The sequence below is a fragment of the Panthera onca genome, chromosome X (genome assembly GCF_046562875.1).
Source record: "Panthera onca isolate mPanOnc1 chromosome X, mPanOnc1 haplotype 2, whole genome shotgun sequence".
Taxonomy (NCBI): Eukaryota; Metazoa; Chordata; class Mammalia; order Carnivora; family Felidae; genus Panthera; species Panthera onca.
This window is the reverse complement of record NC_138357.1, coordinates 17,733,790-17,760,031: the sequence shown is the minus strand read 5'-3', so window position 1 is coordinate 17,760,031 and position 26,242 is coordinate 17,733,790. Positions and strand designations below refer to the sequence as shown.

General features: G+C 46.6%; 2 protein-coding genes across 3 annotated transcripts; one reads left to right on the top strand and one right to left on the bottom strand.

Moving 5' to 3' along the window:
* Positions 1-161: 161 nt before the first annotated feature.
* On the bottom strand, positions 162-3,796 carry SMIM10L2B (small integral membrane protein 10 like 2B). The gene is made up of 2 exons (XM_081793793.1): positions 2,998-3,796; positions 162-2,119 (listed from the first exon to the last, which is right to left on the bottom strand). The coding sequence occupies exon 1, from the start codon at positions 3,605-3,607 to the stop codon at positions 3,371-3,373; it is 237 nt and encodes a 78-aa protein (XP_081649919.1). The 5' UTR covers positions 3,608-3,796; the 3' UTR covers positions 162-2,119; positions 2,998-3,370.
* CT55 (cancer/testis antigen 55) lies at positions 2,115-26,242 on the top strand. 2 transcript variants are annotated; one of them, XM_081793791.1, is made up of 5 exons: positions 2,115-3,136; positions 12,694-12,875; positions 15,698-15,842; positions 24,950-25,062; positions 25,832-26,242. In XM_081793791.1, the coding sequence occupies exons 1-5, from the start codon at positions 2,950-2,952 to the stop codon at positions 26,021-26,023; spliced, it is 819 nt and encodes a 272-aa protein (XP_081649917.1). In that variant the 5' UTR covers positions 2,115-2,949; the 3' UTR covers positions 26,024-26,242. The 2 variants fall into 2 exon arrangements, with proteins under 2 accessions (XP_081649917.1, XP_081649918.1); XM_081793792.1 differs by lacking the exon at positions 2,115-3,136 and adding an exon at positions 9,701-10,192.

Below are 26,242 nucleotides of genomic sequence, written 5' to 3'. Positions count from 1 at the left end.
TGGCCCAGGCAAGTCGGGCCTCTGAGCATCTTCTGAGCAGGCCTGCATCCCTGCCACAGCCCCACCCCCCTTGCAGCCCTCCCAAGTGGGTCCCCCTCCCCCCGCTCCGGGCCCTCCAAGGGGGGCTTCCGGGCTATTGCCCCACACCACGAGAGGAGGCCTCTGGTCTTATTTTATTTTATTGAACTCAAGGAGTCTTGTTTGGTTTTGTTTTGAACTTAGAGTGACAAGATTTGACAATACCAGAAGCAAGAAGATTTCTCAGCAGACAATGCTGACCAGTACAATCACACGCAGGAAAGTGACGCTCATCTTACTCAGCCCGTGTCTCTGATTTTGTAGAAGCTTCGCTGCCTGGAAAACAGACTGCAAATAAATAAAGTGCACTGAGAGCCCATCAGGCAGCCAGGGCCCACGGGGGGACAGGGGAGAGGTGGGGGAGGAAGCACGCTAACTACTCAAGGCCAAAATGGTCAGAAAAGCAGAGGCAGGAACACATGCTGAAGATGTGCGGACCCTCCCCAGTCCCCGGGCCTCGCGCTGAGACTTCCTGCGCCCTCGGGACCGGGGACCCACGGGGGCGGGGCGTCCCTGCAGAGGAGGGGTCTCGGGCCAGGGGCCCTGAGGCTCCCCCCACACTTCTCCCTGTTGGGAAGAGGTGTCATAGGCCCCGGGCAGCTCCAGCTGAGCCACAAGGCTGGAGCCGGGGAGAAGGTCACCCCAAGGGTGAGACCTGGGCTTGAATGGGGCACATCTGTGGATCAGCCCCGAGGAGGCCCCTCGTCCTCTCCTCTCAGGCAGCCCGTGTGGCTCTCGCAGGCTGTCCCCACAGATCTGTGGATGGAGTCAGCAGGCTGGCAGGCTCCCACAAGTGGTTCCGGGTGGAAGGGGATTGGGTGCAGGAGGGGCCACAGGACCGGGACTCCCAGGACGCTCGGTACAAGGAAGGAAGCCAGTACACCCTGTCTGCGGGGAAACTGCAGGGGATACATGGTGGCCTCGTCTGGCCTCAGTCCCCAGGGCCAGGCAGGCAGAGCCCTTCACCCAGGACCGGGCTTCCAGCTGGACGGCAGAGGAGGGCAGGTGGTGTGACCCTGGGCCACTCTGTCCCTGGGGCTGACCAGACCACTTCGGTTTTCAGTCCCAGGAACTCGGAGCACTGGGGGCCGAGAGCAGCCAGCGGCAGAGCGGCTGTGGGACCGGGGTCTTTCCTGGCTCCCCCGGGGCCGAGCCTGGCCATCCTGGTACAGGGGGAGCAGCACACCCGGGGCCTCCAGGACCATCCAAGCCCATCTAGAGGAGGTTCTCTCACGTGATCCTGGGCTCGGGGGGCCAAGCCTGGGGACAGAGAGATGGGGTTATGCGTGGGTCCCGGCCCCGTCCCCCACACCAGCTTTATCCCTTCACCCTCCTGGTTCCATCACGTTCCCAGGAGCCACGCTACCCCCCACCCCCACTCTGCCACCCAGACTGAGAGGCTTCTGCCGCTCGACTGCTGAGGAGTCCTTGGTCACGCCTGGGGTGGGGTGGCAGGGGAGGCCAGGCTGTGTAGATGAAGGCCTCGGCTCCACAAGGGGTTCTGGGACTGTCTCCCGTGTCCATCTCAGCCCTGACTGTCTTCCCTGTGACCTGCCACCCCCCCATCCAAGGAAAGCCAGTTCCCCACACTCCCTACCCTGGGCCTCTCTCTCCCCCTAGGTGCCCCGAGGGCCTTGAGGTCCCCTCCCCCACCCCAATCTGTCCTGCCAGGTTTTCTGGAAGACAGGGGACAGATTCAGCCCCACCACTTCTTATGTGTGTGACAAGGGCAAATCTCTTCCTGTCTCAGAGCCCACTTTTCCAATCATGGGGTGGGGAGAACAGAACGCCCTCAAAGTGTTGCTAGGAGGTCTAGTGTGGAGGTGACAGGGTCTCGTCCTTCCCCACGCCAGAACTGGACCGCTGGGTACCCCACCCCTCCGTGCCTCTGCCTGGAAGGCCCTTCCTGTCCTCCTGGGCCAGGCCCTTTGCCCAGCAGCTCCCGGGGGCAGCTCTAGGGCCAGGGGCGCCCCTGGGCAGGGATTTGAGTCTCTTGACAAGGCCAGAGAAGGGGCGGGTCACCACCTACAAACACTGGTTCCTGAAAGACAGAAAGAGACGGAGACTTGACAGTGCCTCCTCACCCAGAACACCCCCTCCCCTTTCCCCAAGTGCTGCCTCCTCTACAAGCCCCTCTTCCACCTGCTCTCCCCACCCCAGCCTGAGAGCTGCCCTCTGCTCAAGGAGATCCCCATTGCCCTAGCTCCTCTGGGTGCACAGGGGCTGCTGGAGGCGGCATTCCGTGCCACCTGGCCGGCAGAGGTAGGGGCCGGAGGGAGCGTGGAGCGTGGCTGCGATGGCGGAAGAGCAAGGCTGTGGGGGCAGGGATAGGGCGGAGCAGCCTTCCCACTCGTCCAGGTCTCCAAACGTCCAAACGTCCGGCCCCAGGATGCCCTCAGAGGGGGAGGGGAGCGGGAACAGGCCGAGAGCGGCCCCCCAGCCCCCAACACAGGACAGGAGGCAGTTCTGCCAAGGGCTGGGCGGGAGCTGTGGAGACCCCAGGGGCCTGAGAAGGGGACCGACCAGGGGTTTGGCCAAGAACACAACCACCCTTCCTGTCTGGCCCCACAAGGGGGTGAAAGATGGCAGCATCTTTTCCTTCTAGAGCCTTCCCCGGCGCCTCTCCCAGCTCACTCCCTGGGGTTCCTGTGGCAGCATAGGGGCCTCAGGGGACAGCGGGGCGGGGATGGGCCGACCCTCCGAGATGCCCAGGCCGCCGCCGCCCCTCACCCGTCTGGGAATGAGACCCAGGGAGTCCTGGGCACCTGCGGCCCCCTCTCCCCGCCCCGCCCCGCCCCGCCCCTCCCTGGGCAGCTCAGGGGCTGGCTCCCTCGGGTCCAGGGCACAGTTCCTGCCGGCCACCACGATGTCATGGCAAGCGCTCCCGCCGGCCCGAAGCCCCAGCCTCTGGCCTCCTACCTTGTTGGTCAGGGCCAGTCAAGTCCCTGCTGCAGAATTTGTCCTTTCTGCTTCCCCCACCCCGGCCAACGTGAGGCGACAGGTCGGCCGCAGTCAAATGGTGTTTTCTTTCTCGAGCCCGACGGAAAGGACCCGTCTGGTGAGTTTCTGTGCAATGGGTCACCGGTCGCGACGCGTGTGGGCGGGTCGCGGCCGGGGCCCGGCTGGGTGGCTCGGTGGCCCGCGTCCTCCCGCGGAGGTCTAGGGTTCGGGGGCCCCGGCCGCCCCGCCTCCTGCCCCCGCCGCGTGCCGGCGGCCGTCCTCCATGCCGGCGCCCCTGTCCGTCTGGGCCGCGCGCGCCGGTCCCTCTGGCCGGGGCTGCGGCGGCGTGCGCTCACTCGATCCGCACCTGCAGGCGGACGTTGAGCATCACCGAGGCCACCACGTAGAAGTAGGGGAAGTTCATGCGCAGCCGCCAGGCCAGGTCGAAGAAGGTGATCAGGGTGCGCGTGAGCCCCTTGCAGAAGGCGCCGTACGAGCCGCGGGCCGCTGCCGAGCGCGACAGCCGCAGCGCCAGGCCTGACAGGGCCGCCGCCGCCGCCGCCGCCGACAGAGCCGCGGACGCCGCCATGGGCCTGGGCCCGCGCGGGCCCCGCCGACCGACACGAGTGCGAGCGGCCGGGCAGGTGGACGCGAGGCCTGCAGCGCCCCGCCCCGCGCCGCCCTCTGTCACCTCTTCCCTTGCTGGCCCCGGGATGCCCCACCGCCGCCACCTCCGCCACCGCCCCTTCTGAGCAGCTCGCAGAGAGCTCCGCCCACAGAAAGCTCCGCCCCTCGCCGGCTGCCGCAGAGGCCGCCGCCAGTATAACCCCGCCCCCCTCTTGGCCACACCCCTCCCGGGCGCTACAGAGCTGCCGCCGCTGTCATAGACCCGCCTACGGGACCGCCCCGCCTGCAAGCCCCTCCTCCTCCTGGGCTCCCAAGGGCAGAGCCCGAGGGCGTGAGTGGTTTGGAAGGTGGTGCTGCCCAGGGATTGCTTTTGCCGAGTATCCTTGAGTGGAGGGGAGGGCCGGAAGGTCTGGATCGCTATACCGATTCTGTATTGAAGGCCCACTGGGAAGGCTCCCCCGGTTTACCTTATCCCCTGCCCCGCCATCTCCTCCGAAAACCCCGCAGGGCGACCTGTTGGATCTTTCTTTAATTCACATTTCTCTGCTAACTCAGCAGAGTTTCCCCAAGCCACAGGCGCATTTTTCCTCTCTGGTATATTTGCTGCTCATGTGTATTTCTTTATTGAATTGCCCTGTTGTCCTTGTTTTTAAATTTTTTTTAAAAATTATTTATTTTGAGATAGAGAGAGAGAGAGCATGAGTGGGGTAGGGGCAGAGAGAGAGAGAGGGAGAGAGAATTCCAAGCAGACTCTGCACTGACACAGCACAGAGCTGGAAGTGGGGCTAGAACTCTTGAGCTGTGAGATCATGGCTTGAGCCTAAATCAATCAGATGCTTAGCTGACTGAACCACTCAGGCACCCCCCTCCCCCCACATTCTCATTCTTATACCTGTAGGGAAAGAAAACTTTCCCTCTACACTCTTAGTTTCTATATGTATACACCTCCTAGGTATATGAAATAAATCGACAATAGGCAGATTAACAGCAGAAAAGGTATACACCTTTATTAATTTTTAATATTACCTGTCCAGGGACATCACAGGTAAAAAAAAATGTGAACACCCAGAAAGGCAGTGTGATTTGAGAGGTTATATACCATCTTAATCGGGGAAGGGGATTGGAGATGTAGGCAATTTAGGGGAGACTAAGTGATTTTTTTAGGAAACATGAGTGAGTTCTTAGTAGAACGGACTGGAGATTGGATAGTTTGTGAAAGATTTTGGATGTGGTGTGGATTTCTAGGTTTCCCCCTTGTGGTAAGAATCAGTTTCCCTGGTTGATGAAATTTCTTAGGAGGGGTTTTATGAGAATTGAGTTCCTTTTGGAGGATTTGTCTTTAGGCCCATAAGGGGATGTTAACCTAAAAAATAAAATCGTCAGGGGCACCTGGTGGCTTAGTTGGTTAAGTGTCCAACTTCAGCTCAGTTCATGATCTCGTGGTTTGTGAGTTCAAACCCAATGACAGGCTCTGTGCTAATAGCTCAGAGCCTGGAGCCTGCTTCAGATTCTGTGTCTCCGTCTCTGTCTCTGCCCCTCCCCTGCTCGCGCACTCTCTCTCTGCCTCTTTCTCAAAAATAAATAAACGTTTAAAAAAATTTTAATAAAAAATAAAATTATCAGTAACTCACCAGCAAAAACATGTTTATTTGGGAATAGGAGAGAATTACAACCCAGGACAATCAAGCAATGGCTTAATGGTAGGCAAGTCGAGAGAACAAGAGAGGAAGTTTCTTTTATAGAGTAAAGGGGGAGGCTGGGATGGCTGTTATAAACAAAAAGTACGTTAGAGTACATTGGGAGTTTCCAGTATAGTAGATTTTCATTGGCTTGGTTGTGACTGTCTTTCATTGGCTGGGCTTTTGTTGGGGAGGGAGGGAAGGAGAAACATCTTTCTTTTTCCTGCTGGGGTAGTAATAGCTAATGTAGTATCTATTTGAAAGATATGTCTCTTCCTCTCAGTGTCTGCAATATACAAGGAATGGTAGGTAGGACATAAGGGGTCCCCTTCTGGTCTCCCATGAGGTTTCCTTTTATGAATTTTCACAGAGATTTCAGAGAAAGCCTCTCCCTGCATTTGCTATGTTTCAAGTGCTTTTAGCTCAAAATAATATGCCTAAGTGGCATATTTTGGCATGGTGTGCCCCGAAGTCCTTCAAATCACATGGTGATTTCTAACCACTCCTCTTAATCTATTGTTTGCCCTGGATACTGTACAGGATCGTCTCAGGTTTTCAGTTGCCCTTGTTCATGGCATTTTTTAATGGTGTGCTTAGAAGCACTTCTGTGGTTTCACCCTAATCTTTATTCCAAGGCAAATCCAACTCAAACTTGATCAGTTATTAAAGGCGATTTAATAAATTGTGGAAATAGTCATGCTTGCTTATACACATAACTTTTATTTTTATTTTCTAATTTTTAAGTTTATTTATGTAATTTGAGAGAGAGAGAAAGAGGGTGGGAGAGGGGCAGAGAGAGAGAGAGAGAGAGAGAGAGAATCCCAAATTCGGGACTGAACCTATGAACTGTGAGGTCATGACCTGAAACCAAGAGTCAGATGCTTAACCTACTGAGTCATGCAGGTGCCCCTATACACATAACTTTTCAAAAAAGCTGTCTGGGGGCGCCTAGGTGACTCACTCTGTTGATTGTTCACTCTTGATTTTGGCTCAGGTCATGATCCCACAACTGGTAAGATTGAACCCCAAGTCGGGCTCTGCACTGAGAGTGCAGAGCCTGCTTTGGATTCTCTCTCTCCCTCTCTCTCTGTCTGCTCCTCCCCCACTCATGAGTGCACATGCTCTTTCTCTCTCTCTCTCTCTCTCTTTCAAAATAAATAAATAAACATTAAAAAAAAAAGCTGTCTGCAAGAAGTAGATTCACAATGACCCCATCCCAGTTTCACAAGGAGAGCTGGCTTGAGTATTTAGGCTCTCTCAAAATGCCTGTTCACCACCACACTTGAACATCTCTGTGGCATCTCTATAATGGCGTAAGGAACTCAGCAAATCCATATATACTGATCTGGCAATTCCTACCTACATAGTAAAGGGAAACAAGGCAAGCCTGAAGCATCAAAGAAACTGAAGGAGGTGGTAGGGAATAGGACTAATGGGTGGTTCACTTTACCACCCAAACACAAATTTTATCTCTGTTAATACATCCTTCATAATAGGAAAGAAAGACATTCTCAGATGGAAAAAAATTAAGAGAAATTTTGATCAGCAGATATATCCTTAAAGAATGGCTCAGGGAAGTTTCCTAAATGGAAAGGAAAAGATCACCTGAGGAAGATGGCACTTTAGGAAGGAAAAAGAGTCATTGGAATGGGTAAAAAGAAGAGAAAATATAATAGACTATCTTCTTCTTGAGATTTCAAAATTATTTTGATGGTTGAAGCAAAAATTAGAATTTCATCTCATATGGAGGAAATACTTGACATTTATATTTAAAAGTGAAAAGGTTAGGGGTGCCGGGGTTGCCCAGTTGGTTAAGTGTCTGACTCTTGATTTTGGTTCAGGTCGTGATCTCACGGTTTGTGACTTTGAGCCCCGCATTGGGCTCCACGTTGACACTGTGGACCTGCTTGGGATTTTCTCTCTCCTTTCTCTGCCCCCCCCCCACTCTCTCAAAATAAACAAATATACTTTTAAAAAATTATAAAAGTGAAAAGGTTAAATAGACCTAAATGGAAGTACGATTTCTATACCTCCCTGGAAGTGCTTTAAATTGTCAATGTCAGTACGCTATGATTAGTTATCATGTATACAGCATACCATTTTCTCACTGTTGCTTCTTACCTTATTTTCTCCCTCTCATTCCTGGAAAAATAATGCTCTTATCCACATTTCCAAATCCATTGCAAAAGGAGGAAACCTTTCTGCCTTCTGGATCTGTTCATGGTGTCAGAGACCCCTTGGTCTTACCTGTAACCAATTTGTTCTTAGTCCCAAATGCCACTTCCAATTATACCTACAAGTTTATGGGTGTTACTTATCAAGTTATGCTATTATGGCCCAGTGTCCCCATACCTTGTCTCCATCTTTCTTCAGTCATAACTATATTAGCTCAGTTAAATCCCTCCATCTTTGCAAATTGTGTAATCTTCACCACCTTCCATGTTCTTTTCCTTATCTAAGTGTGTCCTGTCTCCCTGAGCCCAAGGGAAATACAAATCAGCTAATTTTTCTTTGCAAGATTTGTAGAAAGGACTGTTTTAGGATGGGATGGCTTCTTAGAGGATGTTATCCCAACTCTTCTGATTCCTGGCTTGAAAGTGTCAATCAGAAAATTCTGGCTAATGGATCTGTCAATAACCAGACCCCAGCCAGAGTAGTCTGAGTTCCACCTGGTTTCATTTTTGTCTGCAGTGGATGGCATTTCCCATGGACCTAACTGTTCAGGTAACTGGTGAATTGGAGGTCAGTGTTTATTGGGATGTTTGGCTGTCCCTGTCAACATCCATAACAAATCAGAAGCTTTCATTGGTCCATCCCATTAAACCTCTACAGTTGCCTTACATGGGAACTTCCAGGAGATGTATGTGACTCTGGGTTTGCCTCCATAAGGAGAGCCTTTCTTCCTTGGGTCAGAGTAAGTGCCAATGAACACATGATCAGAAATCTCTCCATTACATTAGGAGAGGTAGCTGACTCCACAGCCAATGCAGTGGCAGCTCAGAAACAATCATTTGACTCCCTGGCTAAAATAGTTTGGTGTAATCACGCAGCCCTTGATCATCTACTTGCTGAACAAGAAAGTGCTTGCGTGATAGTCAAAACCACGTACTACACTCTGGGGAAGTAGAAACGCAATTGCACAAAATGAGAGAACAAGCACATTGGCTACAATGAATTTAACCTAACGATCCATGGTCCTTTGATCTCTTTAGCTGATTACCTTCAGGTTGCGGTTCCGAGTTTAGAACCATTGCTCAAATGGGATTTGTCATATTACTTTCAACTCTGCTTTGTATAATTATTTTTAAGCTTTCTATATGAACCTGATAAACCTTTGTAGAAACAACATGTGGAACAGGGTGATACTAGCCCAATGCTTTGAGATGATCTCCAATGCTTACAACCCTGATAAGATATACACTCTAGATGTGAATGCTGAGAGTTCTCCTTCCTACCCTTCCTTGTTACTAAATGTGATCTTAACGGTTTCCAACCTGTGTACTTTTCCTCCAATGTGAGATATGGCAACCATGAAGGGTCCTTCCTGGCACTGAGGGACAAAAGCAGTAAATGTGGAAAACCTGACTCTTGATCAGTGATGTTTTAGAGGAAAATGATCAAAAGGGGGAAAATGTGAAAATTAATAAAGGAAACCTCATTTAAAATGGAGTGGGAAAGCCCTAAAGGGAGAGCTCTCACACACTACCACTTGTCAACAACATCTGCAGACCCCAACGGGAAGAAACTTACTTTCCTACCCCAGCAGGAGGAAGGAAGATTTCCTCCTCGCTCAGCAACAACTCAGCCAGTGAGAAACTGCCCCAACTCAGCCAATGAGAGGCTATCACAACCTTGGACTCTCACTCTCCTCCAATGACTTTCCTTCGAAACCACACATCCCAAATTCCTCTCCCCTGTAACTCTTGGTTGATAGCACAGAGCTGGTAGCACGGAGCCTGCTTGGGATTCTCTCTCTCCCTCTCTCTCTGCTTCTCTGTCTCTCTCTCAAAATAAAGTTAAAAAAAGATTTAAAAAAAAGTGGCTCCTGGGACCATAGTGCATAGTGAGTGCCTTGGCACAGTTGGCTCCCTTCCAAGAAGAGCAAGACACAGCCTGTTTTGATACAAATATAGACGTGCAAGTTCAGCTTTCCCACAGTATCTGTGGTATCGTTTAACATTGAACAGAAAGCCGTTGCTTAGAGCTGAACACTCACTGATCTCTCTGTGGAGTGAGTATAGGGGTGAGGTGGTGGTGTTGGTAGGGTGGCGGTGGGGGTGGTGGTGTGTGGAGGGCGCCTAGCGACAAAGGAAGAGAAAAGAAGGCCGTGAGGAGTGGGGATTACACATCTGGGAGCAAGGTCCTCGGGGCAAGTTGCTGTGCCACCTTCCAAGACAGGCATCAGGCCCTCCCTACAGAAGCCCACAGAGACCCTCTACTCTCGGAGAGGCGCAAAAAGGGATCACACTGGAAGTGATTTCCGGCTGGCCACCACATTTCCGCTCTCACCTCTGATAGGAGGAGCCATGAAGTCCCGCCCATCAGCTCACGGCTTCTCAGTGGCTTCCACTGAGCCCGCTGTGTTCCCATTGGCTGGATGGTGAGCCCGCTAAAGCCCCTCGTGTGGCAGGCTGAACGAAGGCTCTCATAGGCATTTGTCTGGACGTCGGGTGGTGCTGAGGGGTGGCCGTGGCGTCTGAGCGGCTCTGTGGGAGGCAGAGAAGCAAGCTTGGTGTTGTGTCTGAGGGGCACAGGCTGCCCTAACAACGGGACCATGCTTCGCTTCATTTCCAAGGCTCTTGCCTTCTTCCGTCGGAGGGTGGACTCCTCGGAGGCCGAGAAGGAGCAGCATGTGAAGCTCTTGGAAGGTACTCGATTCGTCTCCTCCCTCCCAGGGGCCTGCACCTAAGGGTGCTCCCCTTTCCTGGCTCAGAAGGGCGCCGCATGCCCCTGGCAATGCCTCCCTGTGAGGACAGGCATCCTAGAGTCCCTGCATGCCCAGAACTCTCCTGTCCTAGGGGATAGTGGTGTAGACAGAGAAGGCCCCTGGGGAGCTGTGCCCGGCCCTTGCATTTCCCCAAGTGCTGTTGGAATTTACATGGTGTAAATGTGGAAATGTGCACCAGATTCCTTTTCATCTTTTCAGTAGTAGTGGATCTCCCTGACTTGAGATTGCATTTCATCTTGTTTCCCAAACACGCGTGTATCTGAAGCCAGGTGGTCAAGTCCTATGTCTGTCGCTGGTCCGCGGCCAGGGGCCACATGTAACTCGCTCCCCTCTGTGTCCTGAACTCCCGCCCCAGGGTCGGGCCCTGAGTGGATGACTCAGGGGACCCCGGTGCAGACGTCCCTTGTGTCGCTGGGCACCCGTGAAGCCCGAGAGGGCGTGCCGGGGTGGCCGGCGTCCCTGCGCCGCAGGGCCGAGTTCATCCGCCGCAGTTCATCCGCCGAGCTGAGCGCTTGTGTGTGCCAAGCGCTGGGCTCGGGGCCTTAAGGGGCATTCGTGCCATTCGATCCTCGGAAAGCCCTCACGGGGGAAGTCAGAGTATTGTCCCGTCCGCTTTACAGCCGGGTCAGGGAGACGCGAGCAGGCGAGAGAGGGGGCCCCGGCTGGTCTCCCCCAGGCCCGGAGGCCCAGCAGCCACCCCCTGACGTGTGTGCCCGGGCTCGGAGGCACTTCCTTCCACGGGGTGAGTGTGTGTTTGGTCAGCGTCATCCTCCCAGCTGGGACCCGGCCTTCCTGGTGCCCGGAGGAGTCTCAGCTGAGTCGGCCACAGAAGCCTGCGGCTTAGCTTTAGCGGGAAGCTCTCACTGCCACGTGCGTTAACTGTGTTTTTGCCGAAGGGACAATGCAGAACTTCTGACATATTCTCATGAGCCTAAGTGGCAGTTGCCCTCTTGTCCCGTCCCCTTCTTGTGTTTTATCTTATATATATATTTTTTATTTTTAACTAATCTCCAACCCAGGGCTCAAACTCACAACCCAGAGATCGAGATTCTTATGCTCTACCGACTGAGCCAGGCAGGTGCCCCTTCTTTGTGTTTTATGATTTCACTTGATAAATTTGACCCATTTAAAAAAAAAAAAAAAAAAAGGTTTCCAGGATTTTCTTGGCTTCTGAAACCATCATCTATTTTTTCAAGTTTATTTATTTTGAGAGAGAAGAGAGAGCACAAGCAGGGGAGGGGCAGAGAGAACGAGAGAGAGAGAGATCCCAGGCAGGCTCCTCGCTGCCAGCACAGAGCCCAACTGGAAGGCACAAACCGTGAGATTATGATGTGAGCTGAAACCAAGAGTGGGGTGCTTAAAAAACTGAGCCACCCATGTGCCCCCCTGAAACCATAATCTATTATAATCAATATTTCTCCCAGCCTCACTTTAGAGGGCACCTAATGTGTTGTGGTTCATAGTGTGGGCTCTGCAGGCTTAGTCTCTAGGTTCAATCCAAAATTATGGCTTACTAGGTGTGTTTGTTCAGAAAAAAATAAACCTGAGCGTTTGGGATGCACATTTGGACTAGATTTAAACCCCCAGATCTCTTTATGTGTTTTGTCTGGTGAGATGTTTGAATAATCTCTAGATGCTGCTGCTGCTGCTATCGCTGATAATGATAAAATTCTATAACAATAATGGCCGTTTAAAGACTCTCTAGACGCAGAAGCCATGATAACAACGAACACGTAAGCTCTAACCTGTGGGAGACATTCACAGTGCTAAGCACTTGACATGTACGTGTCAATTAATAATTACAACAACCCTTCCCTCCCCCCCCCCCCGCTTTATTGAGACATAATTTCCACATCACACTCTTAAGTTTAAGGTGTACATGATGCCTTGTTATATGTGTATATTGTGAAATGTTTGCACAATAAGGTTCATGAACACATCCATCACCTTACATAGTTATCCTTTGTGCCTGTGTGTGTGTGTGTGTGTGTGTGCGCGTGTGGTGAGGACATTTAAGATCTCTTCTCTTGGGCAGACATTAAGATTGCCCTGGCTTTACAGATGAAAACAAATTCAGAGAGGTTAAGAAATGTGCCCAGGGTTACACAGATGGTAAAGGGAAGAACTGTGTTCACAGCCAAAGAGTCTGGTTCCAGACCCAGCGCCCTCTATGGCAAAGCTCCACTGCCAAGTGCATTGGGCTGCTGTGCCTTACAGAGAAATGGTGGAACCAACCTTTTAACATGAGCATTCTGCCTCCCAAACACTTAATCACTGTGCCCCTCTGCATCTCAAACTAAGTCCAGCTTATTTCTGTAGCTAGATCATTGTCTACCATATCTTCCCCTGGAAGGCTTTATTTCTCATGGGTACTTACTTTGGAGACTGATTAATGAAACGTTTTGTTTACCCCTCTCTTAGGTGACACCACATTAAAAACTGTACAGGGAGCTGTGACAAAGGTCTGTAAGGACCACGGCTTGATTGATGACTTGATCTACTTCAGTAGTGATGTTGTGACTGACAGTGTGTTTCTGAACGTGGGACAAAAAGTCACTGCCATTGTGGAAGAAGATAAAACATATGGATGGAAAGCGATCAAAGTAAGATTAGTATGAGTTTGGGGGCCATCTTTATTCCTGGGGGGCTTTCAACCTTGCTTCTGTTTATTCAGCCTCTCTAAAGTGACCTGGCATGGCAGAGGTACAGTGGAATTTGAATTCCAATTCACTGTGTTGTGCGGTACACTTGTTCCTATCTTTGTAGTGCTTTCTATTTATAAAAGTAGAAATTGTATATCTATTCTTCAGCACTAAAACTATTTAACAATAATAATTATTAGAGTCTAGATTATTATACTGCAACTTCCTTTTCTCCCCCAAGTAAAGGATTTTTGACTTTGCTGAAATGTAATTGCTAGGTGAACAGACATGCACTTTATTTTTTTAAGTTTGTTTATTTATTTTGAGAGAGAGAGAGAGAGAGAGAGAATTCTAAGCACTAAGCAGGCTCCATGGTCAGGGCAGAGCCCAACTTGGGGCTTGATCCCATGACTCTGGGATCATGACTTGAGCTAAAATCAAGAGTTTGACACTCAACTGATTGAGCCACCCGGGCACCCCAAGAGTCTCCATTTTTAAGGACATAGTTCGATGACATTTTTAGTAAATTGTACAGAGTCATGCAATCATCACCTCAATGTAGACATTTACCATTTTAATAGATACTGTCAAATTATGCTTCAGCTTTATTGTACCAATTGGCACTGTCAACAGCAGGCTGTGAAAATGCCTGTTTGCCAATATTGACAAGGTTGGAAATATTTCAATCTTCGAAATCTTTTCCAATCTTTAAAAAAAGGCAGTCTCATAATTTTATTTTGCATTTCTTTAAGTGTTGGGGAGAGTACAACAATGTTTTTTTTTTTTTTCTTAGAGCTATTTCTAGTAGGAGCATCAGAGCTGTTTGTACGTTATGGAAATTAGAGCTTTGTTAGAAAATTTATCTTATGAACGTTTTGCCAGTATTTCCTCCAAGACTTTTTTAAAAATTTTTTAATCTGTTGTTTATTTCTGAGAGACAGAGCACGAGTGGGGGAGGGGCAGAGAGAGAGGGAGACACAGAGTCCAAAGCAGGCTCCAGGCCCTGAGCTGTCAGCACAGAGCCCAACGAAGGGCTTGAACTCACGAACTGGGAGATCATGACCTGAGCCAAAGTCAGATGCTTAACAGACTAAGCCACCCAGGCAGCTCTGTTTGTCTTTTTAGAGCTTCCTCCTTCCCCCATTATCTTCCCAACTTTATCTCATGCTCTTTCCCTCTGGGGGCACTGATCTGGAATCTTTTAGTTTTCTTCCTTGTTCTTCTACATTGAGATGTGTTGTCTCTCCTCCCTTGTCATTTCCCTGCCCCTGTCCTCAACCCTACACACATTTGCCAGGTAAAAATCTTTCTCTTTTCTCACAGCCTATATCAAATCCCACTCTCTCCAGGAAGTTGTCCTATATTCTTCTTTTTAAGTTTTTAAAATTTATTAAAAATTTTTTAAGTTTATTGATTGATTTATTTTTGAGAGAGAGAGAGAGACAGAGTGAGCAGGGGAGGGGGAGAGAGAGAGGGAGAGAGAGAATCTGAAGCGGCTCCACACTGTCAGCATGGAGCCCAATGTGGGGCTCAAACTCACAAACCGTGAGATCATGACCTGAGCCAAAACCAGTAGTCAGATACTTAACCTACTAAGCCACCCAGGTGCCCCTAAAATTTATTTAAATAATCTCTACATGCATGTGGGGCTCGAACTCACAATTCCAAGATCATGACTGAGCTAGACAGGCACCCTGTTGTCCTATATTCTTTCAGTTTGAAATTCCCTCCCTGCTGGGAATTCGCAGCAGCCAGCATTTGCACTTGGTTTTACCATTTGTCACAACTTGCACTGAATTAGTGATTTTTGTCTTTTACTCCTCTTTGATTGTGACTTGCTGGAGGGCAGGAACAGTGTATCTTTTACCTTCAAATCTAGTACCATCAGTGCATTAAACCTGGTTGGTACACAAATTGTGTTTTTAGACACATTTTAAAAATATATGACATGGGGCTCCTGGGTAGCTCAGTCGGTTAGGCCTTTGACTTCGGCTCAGGTCATGATCTCGCGGTTCGTGAGTTCGAGCCCCAGGTTGGGCTCTGTGCTGACAGCTCAGAGCCTGGAGTCTGCTTCAGATTCTGTTTGTCTGTTTCTCTTTCTCTCTGCCCCTCCCGCACTCGTGCTCTGCCTCTCTCAAGAATAAGTAAACATTAAAAAAATATATGACAGAACAACACAAAGAGTGAGCCCTCATTTAAACAATGAACTTAAGGGGTGCCTGGGTGGCTCAGTTGGTTAAGTGTCCAACTTTGGCTCAGGTCATGGTATCATGGTTCGTGGGTTCAAGCCCCGTGTCAGGCTCTGTGCTGACATCTTGGAGCCTGGAGCCTGCTTATGATTCTGTGTCTCCCTCTCTCTCTGCCCCTCCCCCGCTCGCGCTGTCTCACTCTGTCTCTCAAAGGTGAATAAATGTTAAAAAAATTTAAACAATGGTCTTTAATTAAATATACCGTGTCGATATTGGGTTATCAATTGAACCAATGTACCAATCAAACAAATGCAAGATTCTAGTAATAGGGCAAACTAAGAATGGAGGAGAGGAATGTATGGAAATTTCTGCTCAATTTTTGTAAACTTCTCTAAAAAATAAAGTAATGAAAGATATAAAGCTCACTCATTATTTTATCATCATCTCATGTCTATCATATGTTTGTCAGGTGAAATCTATTCACCACTGTTTGTTATAGTTGTTTAAATCACTTCTTGAATGACAATGATTAAAGTGTGTTTCTGTTTTTTAAATTTGTGTTATGTTTGCAGTAATTGTTTCTTTATTTTGCAGGTGGTTGCTCTCTGTGATAGTTGCCATGGCAATGGAATGTCCAACTCCTACGCTAGAGTTTCATTTGCCTCTATTACCTCTGCAGAGGAAGGGGCTGACTACATTGATCATACAACTTACTTCTCACTAGATGTTGTTTGTAAAGGTACAATTTACATCTTTTAAAATTTAATATTAGGTTTTATCTATTTTTTCATTTTATAGATTGGATTTGCAGATGGTTATAGGCATCATTTCCAGCGTCAAATTTCAAACACGCTACTTGGCAAGAGGATTTTCACATTAGAACTACTTCTCTAGCATCCTTGGCTCCAATCAGAGGCTCTTTAATGCTTGAGATCGACCTTTGGAGTTGAAGATAACATGCAACAAGGGACAGATACCTAATGTTCTTAAGAATTCATGCTACCATTTGTTACCATTTCATTTATTAGATGCAACAGCTAGTATTTTTGTAATTTTTCCATTCATATAGGCATAAAATTTATAATCTAACAGAAAAACATTAAGGGATGCTCTTTTTTAAAAAATATTTTAAATGCTTTAAAATAAATTTGGAGATAGCCTTGTACCTTTCCGTTGGCTTGCAAACTGGCCCCTGTACATGGAGGGCAAGGAGAGATCAAAGAAACAGGCAAACCCCTCCCAATTGGTAGGTGGCCAGTGTAATAAGCAAGGGAACTTACATACAAGGCTTGTCTTGGGTGGACACCAAGTGAATAGATCTCTGCACCCACCTTCCAGAATCTTAAAAATTTACATAGATGCCTTAATTGCGTTCAGTTACATACACTGTCCAGGCGGTCTCAGCAAAACCTTGATCTCTAAATGCTATGTCCTCCAGCTGTGGGGGTGGTGGGCAGAACATAACATTCCAAAGACAGGGGAGGGGGGTGATGAAGAGCCTCCAGCCACCTGGGGTCCAGCTCATGGGTCAACTGGTGGTCATGTCCTCTTGATAACCTCCTTTAGCATTTTCCGTGTGTGTGTGTGTGTGTGTGTGTGTACTTTTGTTGAATTCTATTTGGTAATTATCAGGTATAACAATTTGTTGTTTTTAAAAAATTTTTGTAATGTTTATTCATTTTTGAGAGACAGAGAGAGAGAGCGTGAGCGGGGAAGGGGCAGAGAGAGCGGGAGACACAGCATTTGAAGCAGGCTCCAGGCTCCGAGCTGTCAGCACAGAGCCTGAAGCAGGGCCCGAACCCACGAACCGTGAGATCATGACCTGAACCGAAGTCAGGTGCTTAACTGACTGAGCGCCCCAACATTTTGCTGTTTTATGCCTAAAGCTGTAATTTGTTAATTTGTTTAAGTTATTTGAGTTTAACTCAGCACATGATAGAGTGCTTGGTATCGGCAAGACCAAGATAAGTAAGACTTTATTAAACCACGCCTACAAAGAGCTCACAGTCTAACTGGGAGAGATAGACATGTGGATACATTAAAAGAACATGATGAGGGGCGCCTGGGTGGCTCATTGGTTGAGTGTCAGACTTCAGCTCAGGTCATGATCTCACAATTCGTGGGTTCAAGCCCCTCGTCTGGCTCTGTGCTGACAGCTTGGAGCCTGGAGCCTGCTTCGGATTCTGTGTCTCCCTCTCTCTGCCCCTCCCCACTCACACTCTCTCTCTTGCTCTCAAAAATAAATAAAACATTAAAAAAAAAGAACATGATGAAAACAACACTACTGAGCAGAGGAGAGAAAATGACTGCTACAGGGAGACTTGGGGAAGGCTGCCTGGGTGAGATGCTTTCCCAGCTGGGCTCCACAGCCCTGCAACCCCCTGCCAGGCTGGGTTTTGAAAGATGAATAGAAGTAAAAATTTTGTACCTGTTTAAGCCCAACCAGATGCTGTTTAGCTTGAACACAAAAGGGGAAGTTAGTTCAGCCACACTGCATCTTTCCATTTGATTTTTCTTGGATTAAAAAGCCAGGACTTGACCTTAGTTGGTAACCATGGAAGTCCCCAAAGATGGTTATCTGGTGGCAGCTAGGATTTTAAGACATGTTTAGTTAGAAATACCCAATTCTAAGAGAAAAGGCCCCTGTGATTGCTAAGCTCCAAAGTCAACTTCCTGGTTCATATAACCATGCCAACTGGAAGTCACTGCCAACAGTAGTAGCCCTTGCTAGCAGAATTCTTCTCAATATGGGAAACACTTGAACATGTTTGTAATGCCAAAGGGATTGATTGAAGGTGCAGGAGAGAGCAGGAAGGACTGATGGAACCAGGGCCCTGAGGCATAAATAGAGGCCGGGACCCAAATCACGGGTGAAGGGATTTACTGCTACAAAATAAATCAAGTGAATCAGAATAATAGACTTCTCCAGGGTAAGAAAGTGGGTAGATTAAAAAGACCTGAGCACCTAATCAGTCATGGTTAGAATTGTCAAAACAGCTGCTGTTGATGTGATTATGAAACCCAATGAAAATGGCAAAAGACAATTCCAATTTAAAAGCATAATGGGGGGGCGCCTGGGTGGCGCAGTCGGTTAAGCGTCCGACTTCAGCCAGGTCACGATCTCGCGGTCCGTGAGTTCGAGCCCCGCGTCAGGCTCTGGGCTAATGGCTCGGAGCCTGGAGCCTGTTTCCGATTCTGTGTCTCCCTCTCTCTCTGCCCCTCCCCCGTTCATGCTCTGTCTCTCTCTGTCCCAAAAATAAATAAAAAATGTTAAAAATAAAAAAAAATAAAAGCATAATGGGAATCTAAAAAAAGGAAAAATTGAGTGAAAGTTTTTGGTCCCACACAATGGGAAATCAGTGTGGATTCTCTTCTTGATGTTCATGCAACAGAGTAAATATTTGAACGTCTGGCTCTGTTCCAGGTCCTATTTTCCTAATATTTGCATTCTAAGGAGCTAGATCGCAGGCAATCGGCAAGTAACCTCCACCCCCCCAAAAAGAGAGAGAGTTCCAGGTTGTTCTTTACCGTCTAGGACTTGAACTAGGTGCTGTAATAGTACAACAGGAGGGTACGGTGTGGTAGGGTTTGCTATAGACAGCAATTTAGGGAAGGAAGTGATACTTGAGACCTGAAGAAGGAGCCAGCTGGGGAAAATATTTGGAGTCAGGGAATAGGGGCCTGCGATGGGAACTGAAGGGAGGAGAGGGTGGCGGGAGGGTGGCGGGAGGGTGGTGAGTATGTGTGGTATGACCCGAATGTGAAATGGTTTGAGATGAGGTTGTAAGTGCCAGTAGGATCCAAATGGGATAGAACCTGGTCCCGTGTGAAGGGCATAATTTACACTAGATTTACTCCTGTCGAGAACCTTTTGGGATAACCTTGATGCGGTCAGTTCTAATCAGATGGGATAGGTGACAGAAAGAGTGGTAAGCAGGTTGAGGAGTGAGTGGGAAGTGAATATATGGAGACCGTTGTGGGACAGGAGCGTGGAAGAGAGCAGCTGAGAGTGTGTGTTCTTCTTGGCACAGCCTGAATGTGTTTATGTGTCAGTGAGAGGTGCTCTAATGGGTGCTTCGGGGCCCAAGATCCCATTTGTTTGGACTTGCCTCACAGGATGGTGGTGATCAGTCCCCATTATGCACACAAGATTTGAGGGTTTAGGTCCATGAGTGTTACTCATGGGAAATAGTTAATGTCAGTATTGGGTCCATGATTGTATTTTGTATGTGAATAAACAATAAATCTTAACCATTTTGGTGAAGGATACTAAAATGGAATTGAGCCTTCAAGACCCTCAGGGCAGGGGGGGGCCTACCAAGTGCATAATGTTGCGATTTCGTTCCCCTTTATTTTTCAGGTTATGTGTTAATATGGTCCTATATCATCCTACATATCCTTATGTAACCAGTGCGACCTGAGTTAGAAACCTGAGGTCACAAATAAGGTTATTTCTTTATTTTTCAGAATATATTGGCTTGAGTGCCCACTTGAAAGATTAAAAAAAAATTCTGTGTAACCTTCTTATCCCTTTTTGGACTTTCCCTCATGCCTTGAAGTGTCCAACTGTACAATGTCTTACTCAGGTCAGAGGTAGCTTCCTGTTTCAATATGCCACTATAGTGACCAATAGTCACTAAAAAACCCTGTCCTTCAGCTTCTGACATTCTTATGCTTGAATTTAGGAGACTGGAGTGGGCAGGGAGATGGAATATTTATTTCCCTAGATACCTCATTTCCAGGCTGTACTTTGGCAATGACTTTATACATCTACCAAAGGCCATAGCTTTTGTAGGGCAACTCTCTCCTTCAGCTATAGCTATAGGGGGTGACCATATCCTCTGTTGTCCAATCTGAGTCATTAAAAAATTTTTTTTAATGTTTATTTATTTTGAGAGAGGGAGAGTGTGTGCAAACAGGGAAAGGGCAGAGAGCGAGAGAGAGAGAGAGAGAGAAAGAGAGAATCCCAAGCAGGCTCCATTCTGCCAGCACACAGCCTGATTCAGGACTCGAACTCATGAACCACGACACCATGACCTGAGCCAAAACCAAGAGTCACCAACTGACTCTTAACCAACTGAGCCACCCAGGGACCCCCAATCTGAGTCATTTTTTGAGACTAAAATGGGGTGTTACAATTAATTAAAATTAAATCAGCTTTTGAGTTATTTATCTATGACTAACAAATTGGTTTTAAGTTTGGACATTTAAAATAGTATTAATACATCTTTCAAAAACAAAATTAGTTCTAAAAAAGAACGTCTCAGAGTCCATCAACAGAAACATTTGAATGTTTCATCAAATTGTGATCCAGTGGCAAATTTGTAGGTTTTCTTAATTTCCTTCCATCCTGCTATGGATAGAAATATCTCCAATACAAAATAAGAGCTGCATATGAAGATTTTTGCCACACTCTGAAATGTTCTTAAATATAATCATCTGATTTCAAATTTGTACAGCAGTTGAGCTCTGATGGTTCAATTTGCTCACTCTTCCATTTTTGAGGGGAGGGAATTTTTGACCTCTCTCCCTGCAAATTTCATGTGGGTAAATGTAATTCTCCAAAACCTTCCAAACCTGAATTTTGGCACTATGTTGGTTGAATTTTTTTATTAAAGGCTTCCAACTGATTTTAAACAGACTGTAACCAAACTTAAAAGGACTCGTTTCCAAAAAAAAAAAAAAAAAATCACTACCATAGTAAGACAGTTGGGCTGATTTCACAGTCCTTCAGAGGCTCAAATCTGATTGATCTGTATAAGAAACAGAAGAAAGTAGTAAGAAAAAAGAGAAAAGTCACCATTCTGAGTCATTATCTTTTTTTGTTTGTTACTAAGTAAACTCTACCCCCAAGGTGGGGCTTGAACTCATGACCCCAAGATCAAGAGACATGTGCTCTGCTGACTGAGCCAGCCAGGGACCTGCTGAGTCATTATCTTTTTGTATTCAGTATTAACTTTGTCCCAGAGGTTTGTAGTTCTGTTATTTTGAATATGTAAATACACACAGGTCTACACACGTACACACATGTCTTCTAAATTTTGATTACTACAGCTTTGGTTTCAGTTGGTTGAATATCATGGATGTTTGGATGCGGGTATGAATTATGCTTGCACCACAACCAATTCCAATTACATTTCTGTTCCATCAGTTTTTTATTTTTATTAAAAAAATTTTTTTAATGTTTACTTATTATTGAGAGACAGAGACAGAGCACAAGTGTGGGAGGGGCAGAGAGAGGAGACACAGAATCTGAAGCAGGCTCCAGGCTCTGAGCTGTCAGCACAGAGCCCGACGTGGGGCTGGAACCCACAGATGGCGAGATCATGACCTGAGCCGAAGTCAGACACTTAACTGACTGAGCCACCCAGGTGCCCCCCATCAATTTTTTAATTTTCCAAGAACAGTATGTTTACTATGATACTTTGTTCCAAATTTGTAATTATGTTAGCACTGCAAAAACAAGGGCCCCTGGGTGGTCAGTCCCTTAAGCCTCTGACTCTTGATTTCGGCTCAGATCATGATCTCAGGGTCGTGAGACTGAGCCCCATGTTGGGCTCAGCGTGGAGCTTGGTGTGTGTAGCCTACTTGGGATTCTTTCTCTCTCCCTTTCTCTCTCCCTCTCTCTGTCCCTACCTGACTTGTGCTCTCTTTCTCTCAAAATAAATTAATCTAAAAAAAAACACTGCAAAAACAAAAGAGTATATTCCCAGTGTAAGGCTTTTTTTATGTTTCAAGTTTTTATTTAAATTTTAGTTAGTTAAAATATGGTGTAATATTAGTTTCAGGAGTAGAATTTAGTGATTCATCACTTACATATAACACCCAGTGCTCATCACAAGTGCCCTCCTTAATGCCCACTACCCTTCCAGCAACTCTCAGTTTGTTCTCTAAGAATCTGTTTTATGGTTTTCCTCTCTTTCTCCTATGTTAATCTGTTTGGTTTCTTAAATTCCACGTATGACTGAAATCATACGCTGTCTTTCTCTGACTGACTTATTTCACTTAGCATAATACACACTAGCTTCATCCATGTTGTTGCAAATGGCAAGATTTCATTCTTTTTGATGGCTGAGGAATATTCCCTTGTACATATACCACATCTTTATGCATTCATCAGTTGGTGGGCATTTGGGTTCTTTCCATTACTTGGCTATTGTTGATAATGCTACCCCAGTGTAGGACTTTTATACTGAATTTGTAACAGCATTTGTACTAATATTAGCTATTTTGCCTCTGCCAGAGAGAACTTTCACAACTTTTGCCGAAGCTCTTCAGGCAAAGATCAAGTTAGGCTTAGTACTTGTCTCAGAGGGGAGAACACACACCATGGTGGAACCATGGCATGTCTCAGTTACAGGGTATCAGGAAGAAGCTGTTATAGGCTTTGAGATTTAGTTGGGTGATCTGGGGGAGGGTGTAAGGAAGCGAGGGTTAACCCTAAATTGGATGCTGTCAGTGATTGGTTATTTTGTGGGTGGCACAGTAGCCTTGCTTTTTTTCATGCTTAGACAAAATTATGAAATGGCTTTGTTCTATTTCATTTTGTCATAGTCTCAGGGTGACTTTATCTGAGGTTGTATCCTATGAGATTGTTTACGTCTAACAGGAAAGCAAAATGGCCTGGCTGTGTCAGACCACACTTAATAGTTATGATATTGAATTCTAATTATCATAGTATAATATTATAATATTATTACAGTTATAATACTGAGGTCTAGCTGTGACTAGTTTTGGACATTAGAGGCTGATCATTTTCTCTCTTACTTTGATTCCATGATTTGGATGGAAGGAATCAAACCATTACTGGAATTCACTTAACTCTTCTTTAAAGCATCTGGCATCATTTGATCATTTGTGAAGTTCTTCTCCTAATGGACCTAAGATCTTAACAGCTATTGTTAAACTCTTGCAATGTACCTAAGAAAAATTGTAATACAACATTGTTGAAATTATGTTAGAGCAGTTATTTGATAAAAGAAAAGTCATGCATCATAGAATTATATGTCAATGTACCTTTTGTAACTTCTCATGTTAACTTGTGGTCTTTGGGCACTGTTTCTTAAAATATCTACTAAGTTGTAAGGTAAAAGCTTCAGGGGATCTAGTCCTCTGGTTTTCTTATGGATAGTGATATCACTATGGCCCCTATGGTGGAGAGTAAATGTTGACAGACCAAATGTTGTTTTGGTCTACTCGGGCTGCTGTAACAAAACACCATAGGCTCAGTGACTTAAACAATAGAAATTTATTTTCCCACAGTTCTGAAAGCTGGACATCCAAGACTGAGGTTTCAGCCAATTTGGTTTCTGGTGAGAACTCTTTTTGACTTACAGTTTCTGGCTTACAGCTTCCAGTTCACCAAGTCTTTTTTTTTTTTTTTTTTTTTTAATTTTTAACATTTATTCATTGTTGTGAGACAGAGAGAGACAGAGCACGAGTGGGGGAGGGGCAGAGAGAGGGACACACAGAATCTGAAGCAGGCTCCAGGCTCTGAGCTGTCAGCCCAGAGCCTGATGTGGGGCTTGAACTCACGAGCTGTGAGATCATGACCTGAGCTGAAGGCAGACGCTTAACCGACTGAGCCACCCAGGTGCCCCTCAGTTCACCAAGTCTTCATGTGACCTTTCCTTGGTGTGTGTGAGGGAGAGAGAGAGAGAGAGCACAAGCTCTCAGTGTCTCTCCTTACAAGGACACAAATCCTGTTGGGTTAAGGCCCCTTGCTTATGAGCTTATTTATTTATTTATTTATTTATTTTTATTTATCTCTACAACCAACACAGGGCTTGAACTCACAACCCCAAGATCAAGAGTCACGTGCTTTACTGACTGAGCCAACCAGACGCCCCTCCTTATGAGCTCATTTAATATTAGTTACTTCCTTAGAGGCCCATCTCCAAATACAGCCTCACTGGAGGTCAGGGATTCGACATAAGAATTTTAGGGGGCACAGACATTCAGTCCATAGCACAGATGAATTACATAGTTCATGTATTCATCAACTTTCCTGGAAAATTAATTCATTACTCATTTTTCCCTAAGCACACATTCATTCTTTTGCTCATTGCTGCCAAAAAGGTTTATTGAAAACTAAAAAAAGGGGTTACCAAACTATTAAACAGATAAGTACTTATAGATTTGTACTATAACAGGAACATTCAGTGTATCACAAGATATCTGAGCTGAGTTTTCCTGTTAATGTTTCATGTAAACATAACCTAGGGTGTCTCACATTTCCCAGTGGTCCTCCCAACTTGATAGCTTGGAAGAATCTTGCCATTTTTAGGCTGTGGCATGTATTTGGGCTGATTATGTGCCAGGCACTGTTCTGTGAGTTTTATATGTACTGACGGTTGTCCCTTTACTCTCTGTGGTAAGTACTACAATTATGCTTCTCATTTTATAGATGAAGAAGTCAAGGTACAAACAGGTTAAGTAACTTGACCAAGGTTGCAAGCTGAGTAAGTGGCAGCGTCAAGGTTTGAACCGAGGCGGCCGGATTCATACTTGTGCCCTGACTTATGTACTTCCCTGCCTATCCAGAAAGACTTGTGAATGTGACCAATGTTTGAAGAAATCCCATGGTGCTCTCAAAGAGATTGCCCTGTGATGCCCACTTGATGCTTTTCTCCAAAAGACTTTGTTAAACCAGGGAGAAAATCAACGCATAAAGGGTTATAAACATCCTTTCTGACAGAAATACTTACAGGTTACTTGTTTTAAAAGGTTCAAAGTGTGCTTTCAATGTAATAGAAACTATCTTAGGGTATTACAACGTCAAAGTAATGGTGAAGCATAATATTACCAAGAATATTCCAACTCGACTTCTCTCCATGGCTGTTTTAGGTTTTGAGCCTTACCAAGGAGACCGAGTAGAAGTTGAGTTTTCCACCCAATCAGACACGTTGGGCAGAAGAGCCCTGTCGGTGAAGCCTCTGAGACATAAGCATGTGCATGAGGTAGTTCGTTTGCATGTAGCTCTTGTCGTCTGTTTCTGCTTCTCCTCCCACTAGTGATTATTGCTGCTGCTCGTGATCCCGTGGGGTGTGTTGGGAAAACCATTCTTTGCCATAGAGGGTTCTATTTTTTCATGGAATGGACCGTGCTTCTGAAGGGAAAGAATTCAGGAATTCTATGGAACACACATGTAATTAAAATCTAAATTAGGTAGTTTACTTGGGAGGTATTGAAGTGCTCTGAGAGCAACCATAATAGAAAACAAATCATGTTGAGGGAATTGTTGGGGAAGAATGAATGGAGAGCTTGTGGGACCAGAGCTTGCAGTAAATGCTGGGTGTGATTTAGGTAGTGGAGATGGGAAATGCGTGGGAAAGTCAGTTTGCAGAAAAGGACAGATGGCATTTGGGATGTGACCCAGGAAGTAGGGCAGTGACATTTGTTGGCCACCACATCTCTTTCTCACTCTACCCCTTTCACTCTCTCAACCATTAGGAGAAAGTTTAATGGACATTGAGTGTTATATTTAGAGCAGTATTTCTAATCCTAGACCAGGGCCCCACCTGCAGGGAACCTGACTTAGCTGATGTGAGGTGGGGTCTGGCAGCATGGGTAGTCTTACAGAGTGCTCCGGATGTGACAAATATGGTGGCCAGGCTGGGAGTCACTGATTTAGAGTGACCTACAGATTAAGGCCAGAGAGAGGAGCTGCGGACCTTGTTACAGCGTACAAAGCTTTTACATGAACGTTTCTGTTATCTGTAATTACAGGCCTACATTACTAGCCTACATGGAAGAAATGGGGTGATAGATGACAGCATCTTTTTCACCTTGGAATCTCTGAAGCTTCCCGTTGGATACACACCTCAAATATATGATGTTGTTAATGCTGTCGTGGTGGAGAGCAGTCAGTCCTGCTATATGTGGAGAGCAATCTCCATGACTCCAGTGAAAAGGTGGTAATGAGAAAACAGCATTTGTAGTCCCTGTGAAGCTTTTCTTCTCTTGTCAGTAAAGAGCCTGGTTTGAAAGTGTTTTGTGATAAATAGTTCAGTAAACCTCAGGAATTAATTCAAATGCAACCTTTCAAGTCCTGTGTGGGTTGGCTCAGTGGAGTGTACCTTCTGGATAGTGGTCAGCAGTTTTCGTTATTGATTAAAGACATTTTCATCGTAACTCTTT

What these genes read in the sequence shown, in the direction of transcription:
- SMIM10L2B (XM_081793793.1), bottom strand. Translation starts at nt 3,607, where the DNA reads ATGGCGGCGTCCGCGGCTCTGTCGGCGGCGGCGGCGGCGGCGGCCCTG.
- CT55 (XM_081793791.1), top strand. Translation starts at nt 2,950, where the DNA reads ATGGCAAGCGCTCCCGCCGGCCCGAAGCCCCAGCCTCTGGCCTCCTAC. An exon ending in ATGGATGGAAAGCGATCAAA is followed by an intron (nt 12,876 to 15,697) that starts GTAAGATTAGTA and finishes TTTATTTTGCAG; the next exon opens with GTGGTTGCTCTCTGTGATAG. An exon ending in ACTAGATGTTGTTTGTAAAG is followed by an intron (nt 15,843 to 24,949) that starts GTACAATTTACA and finishes TGGCTGTTTTAG; the next exon opens with GTTTTGAGCCTTACCAAGGA.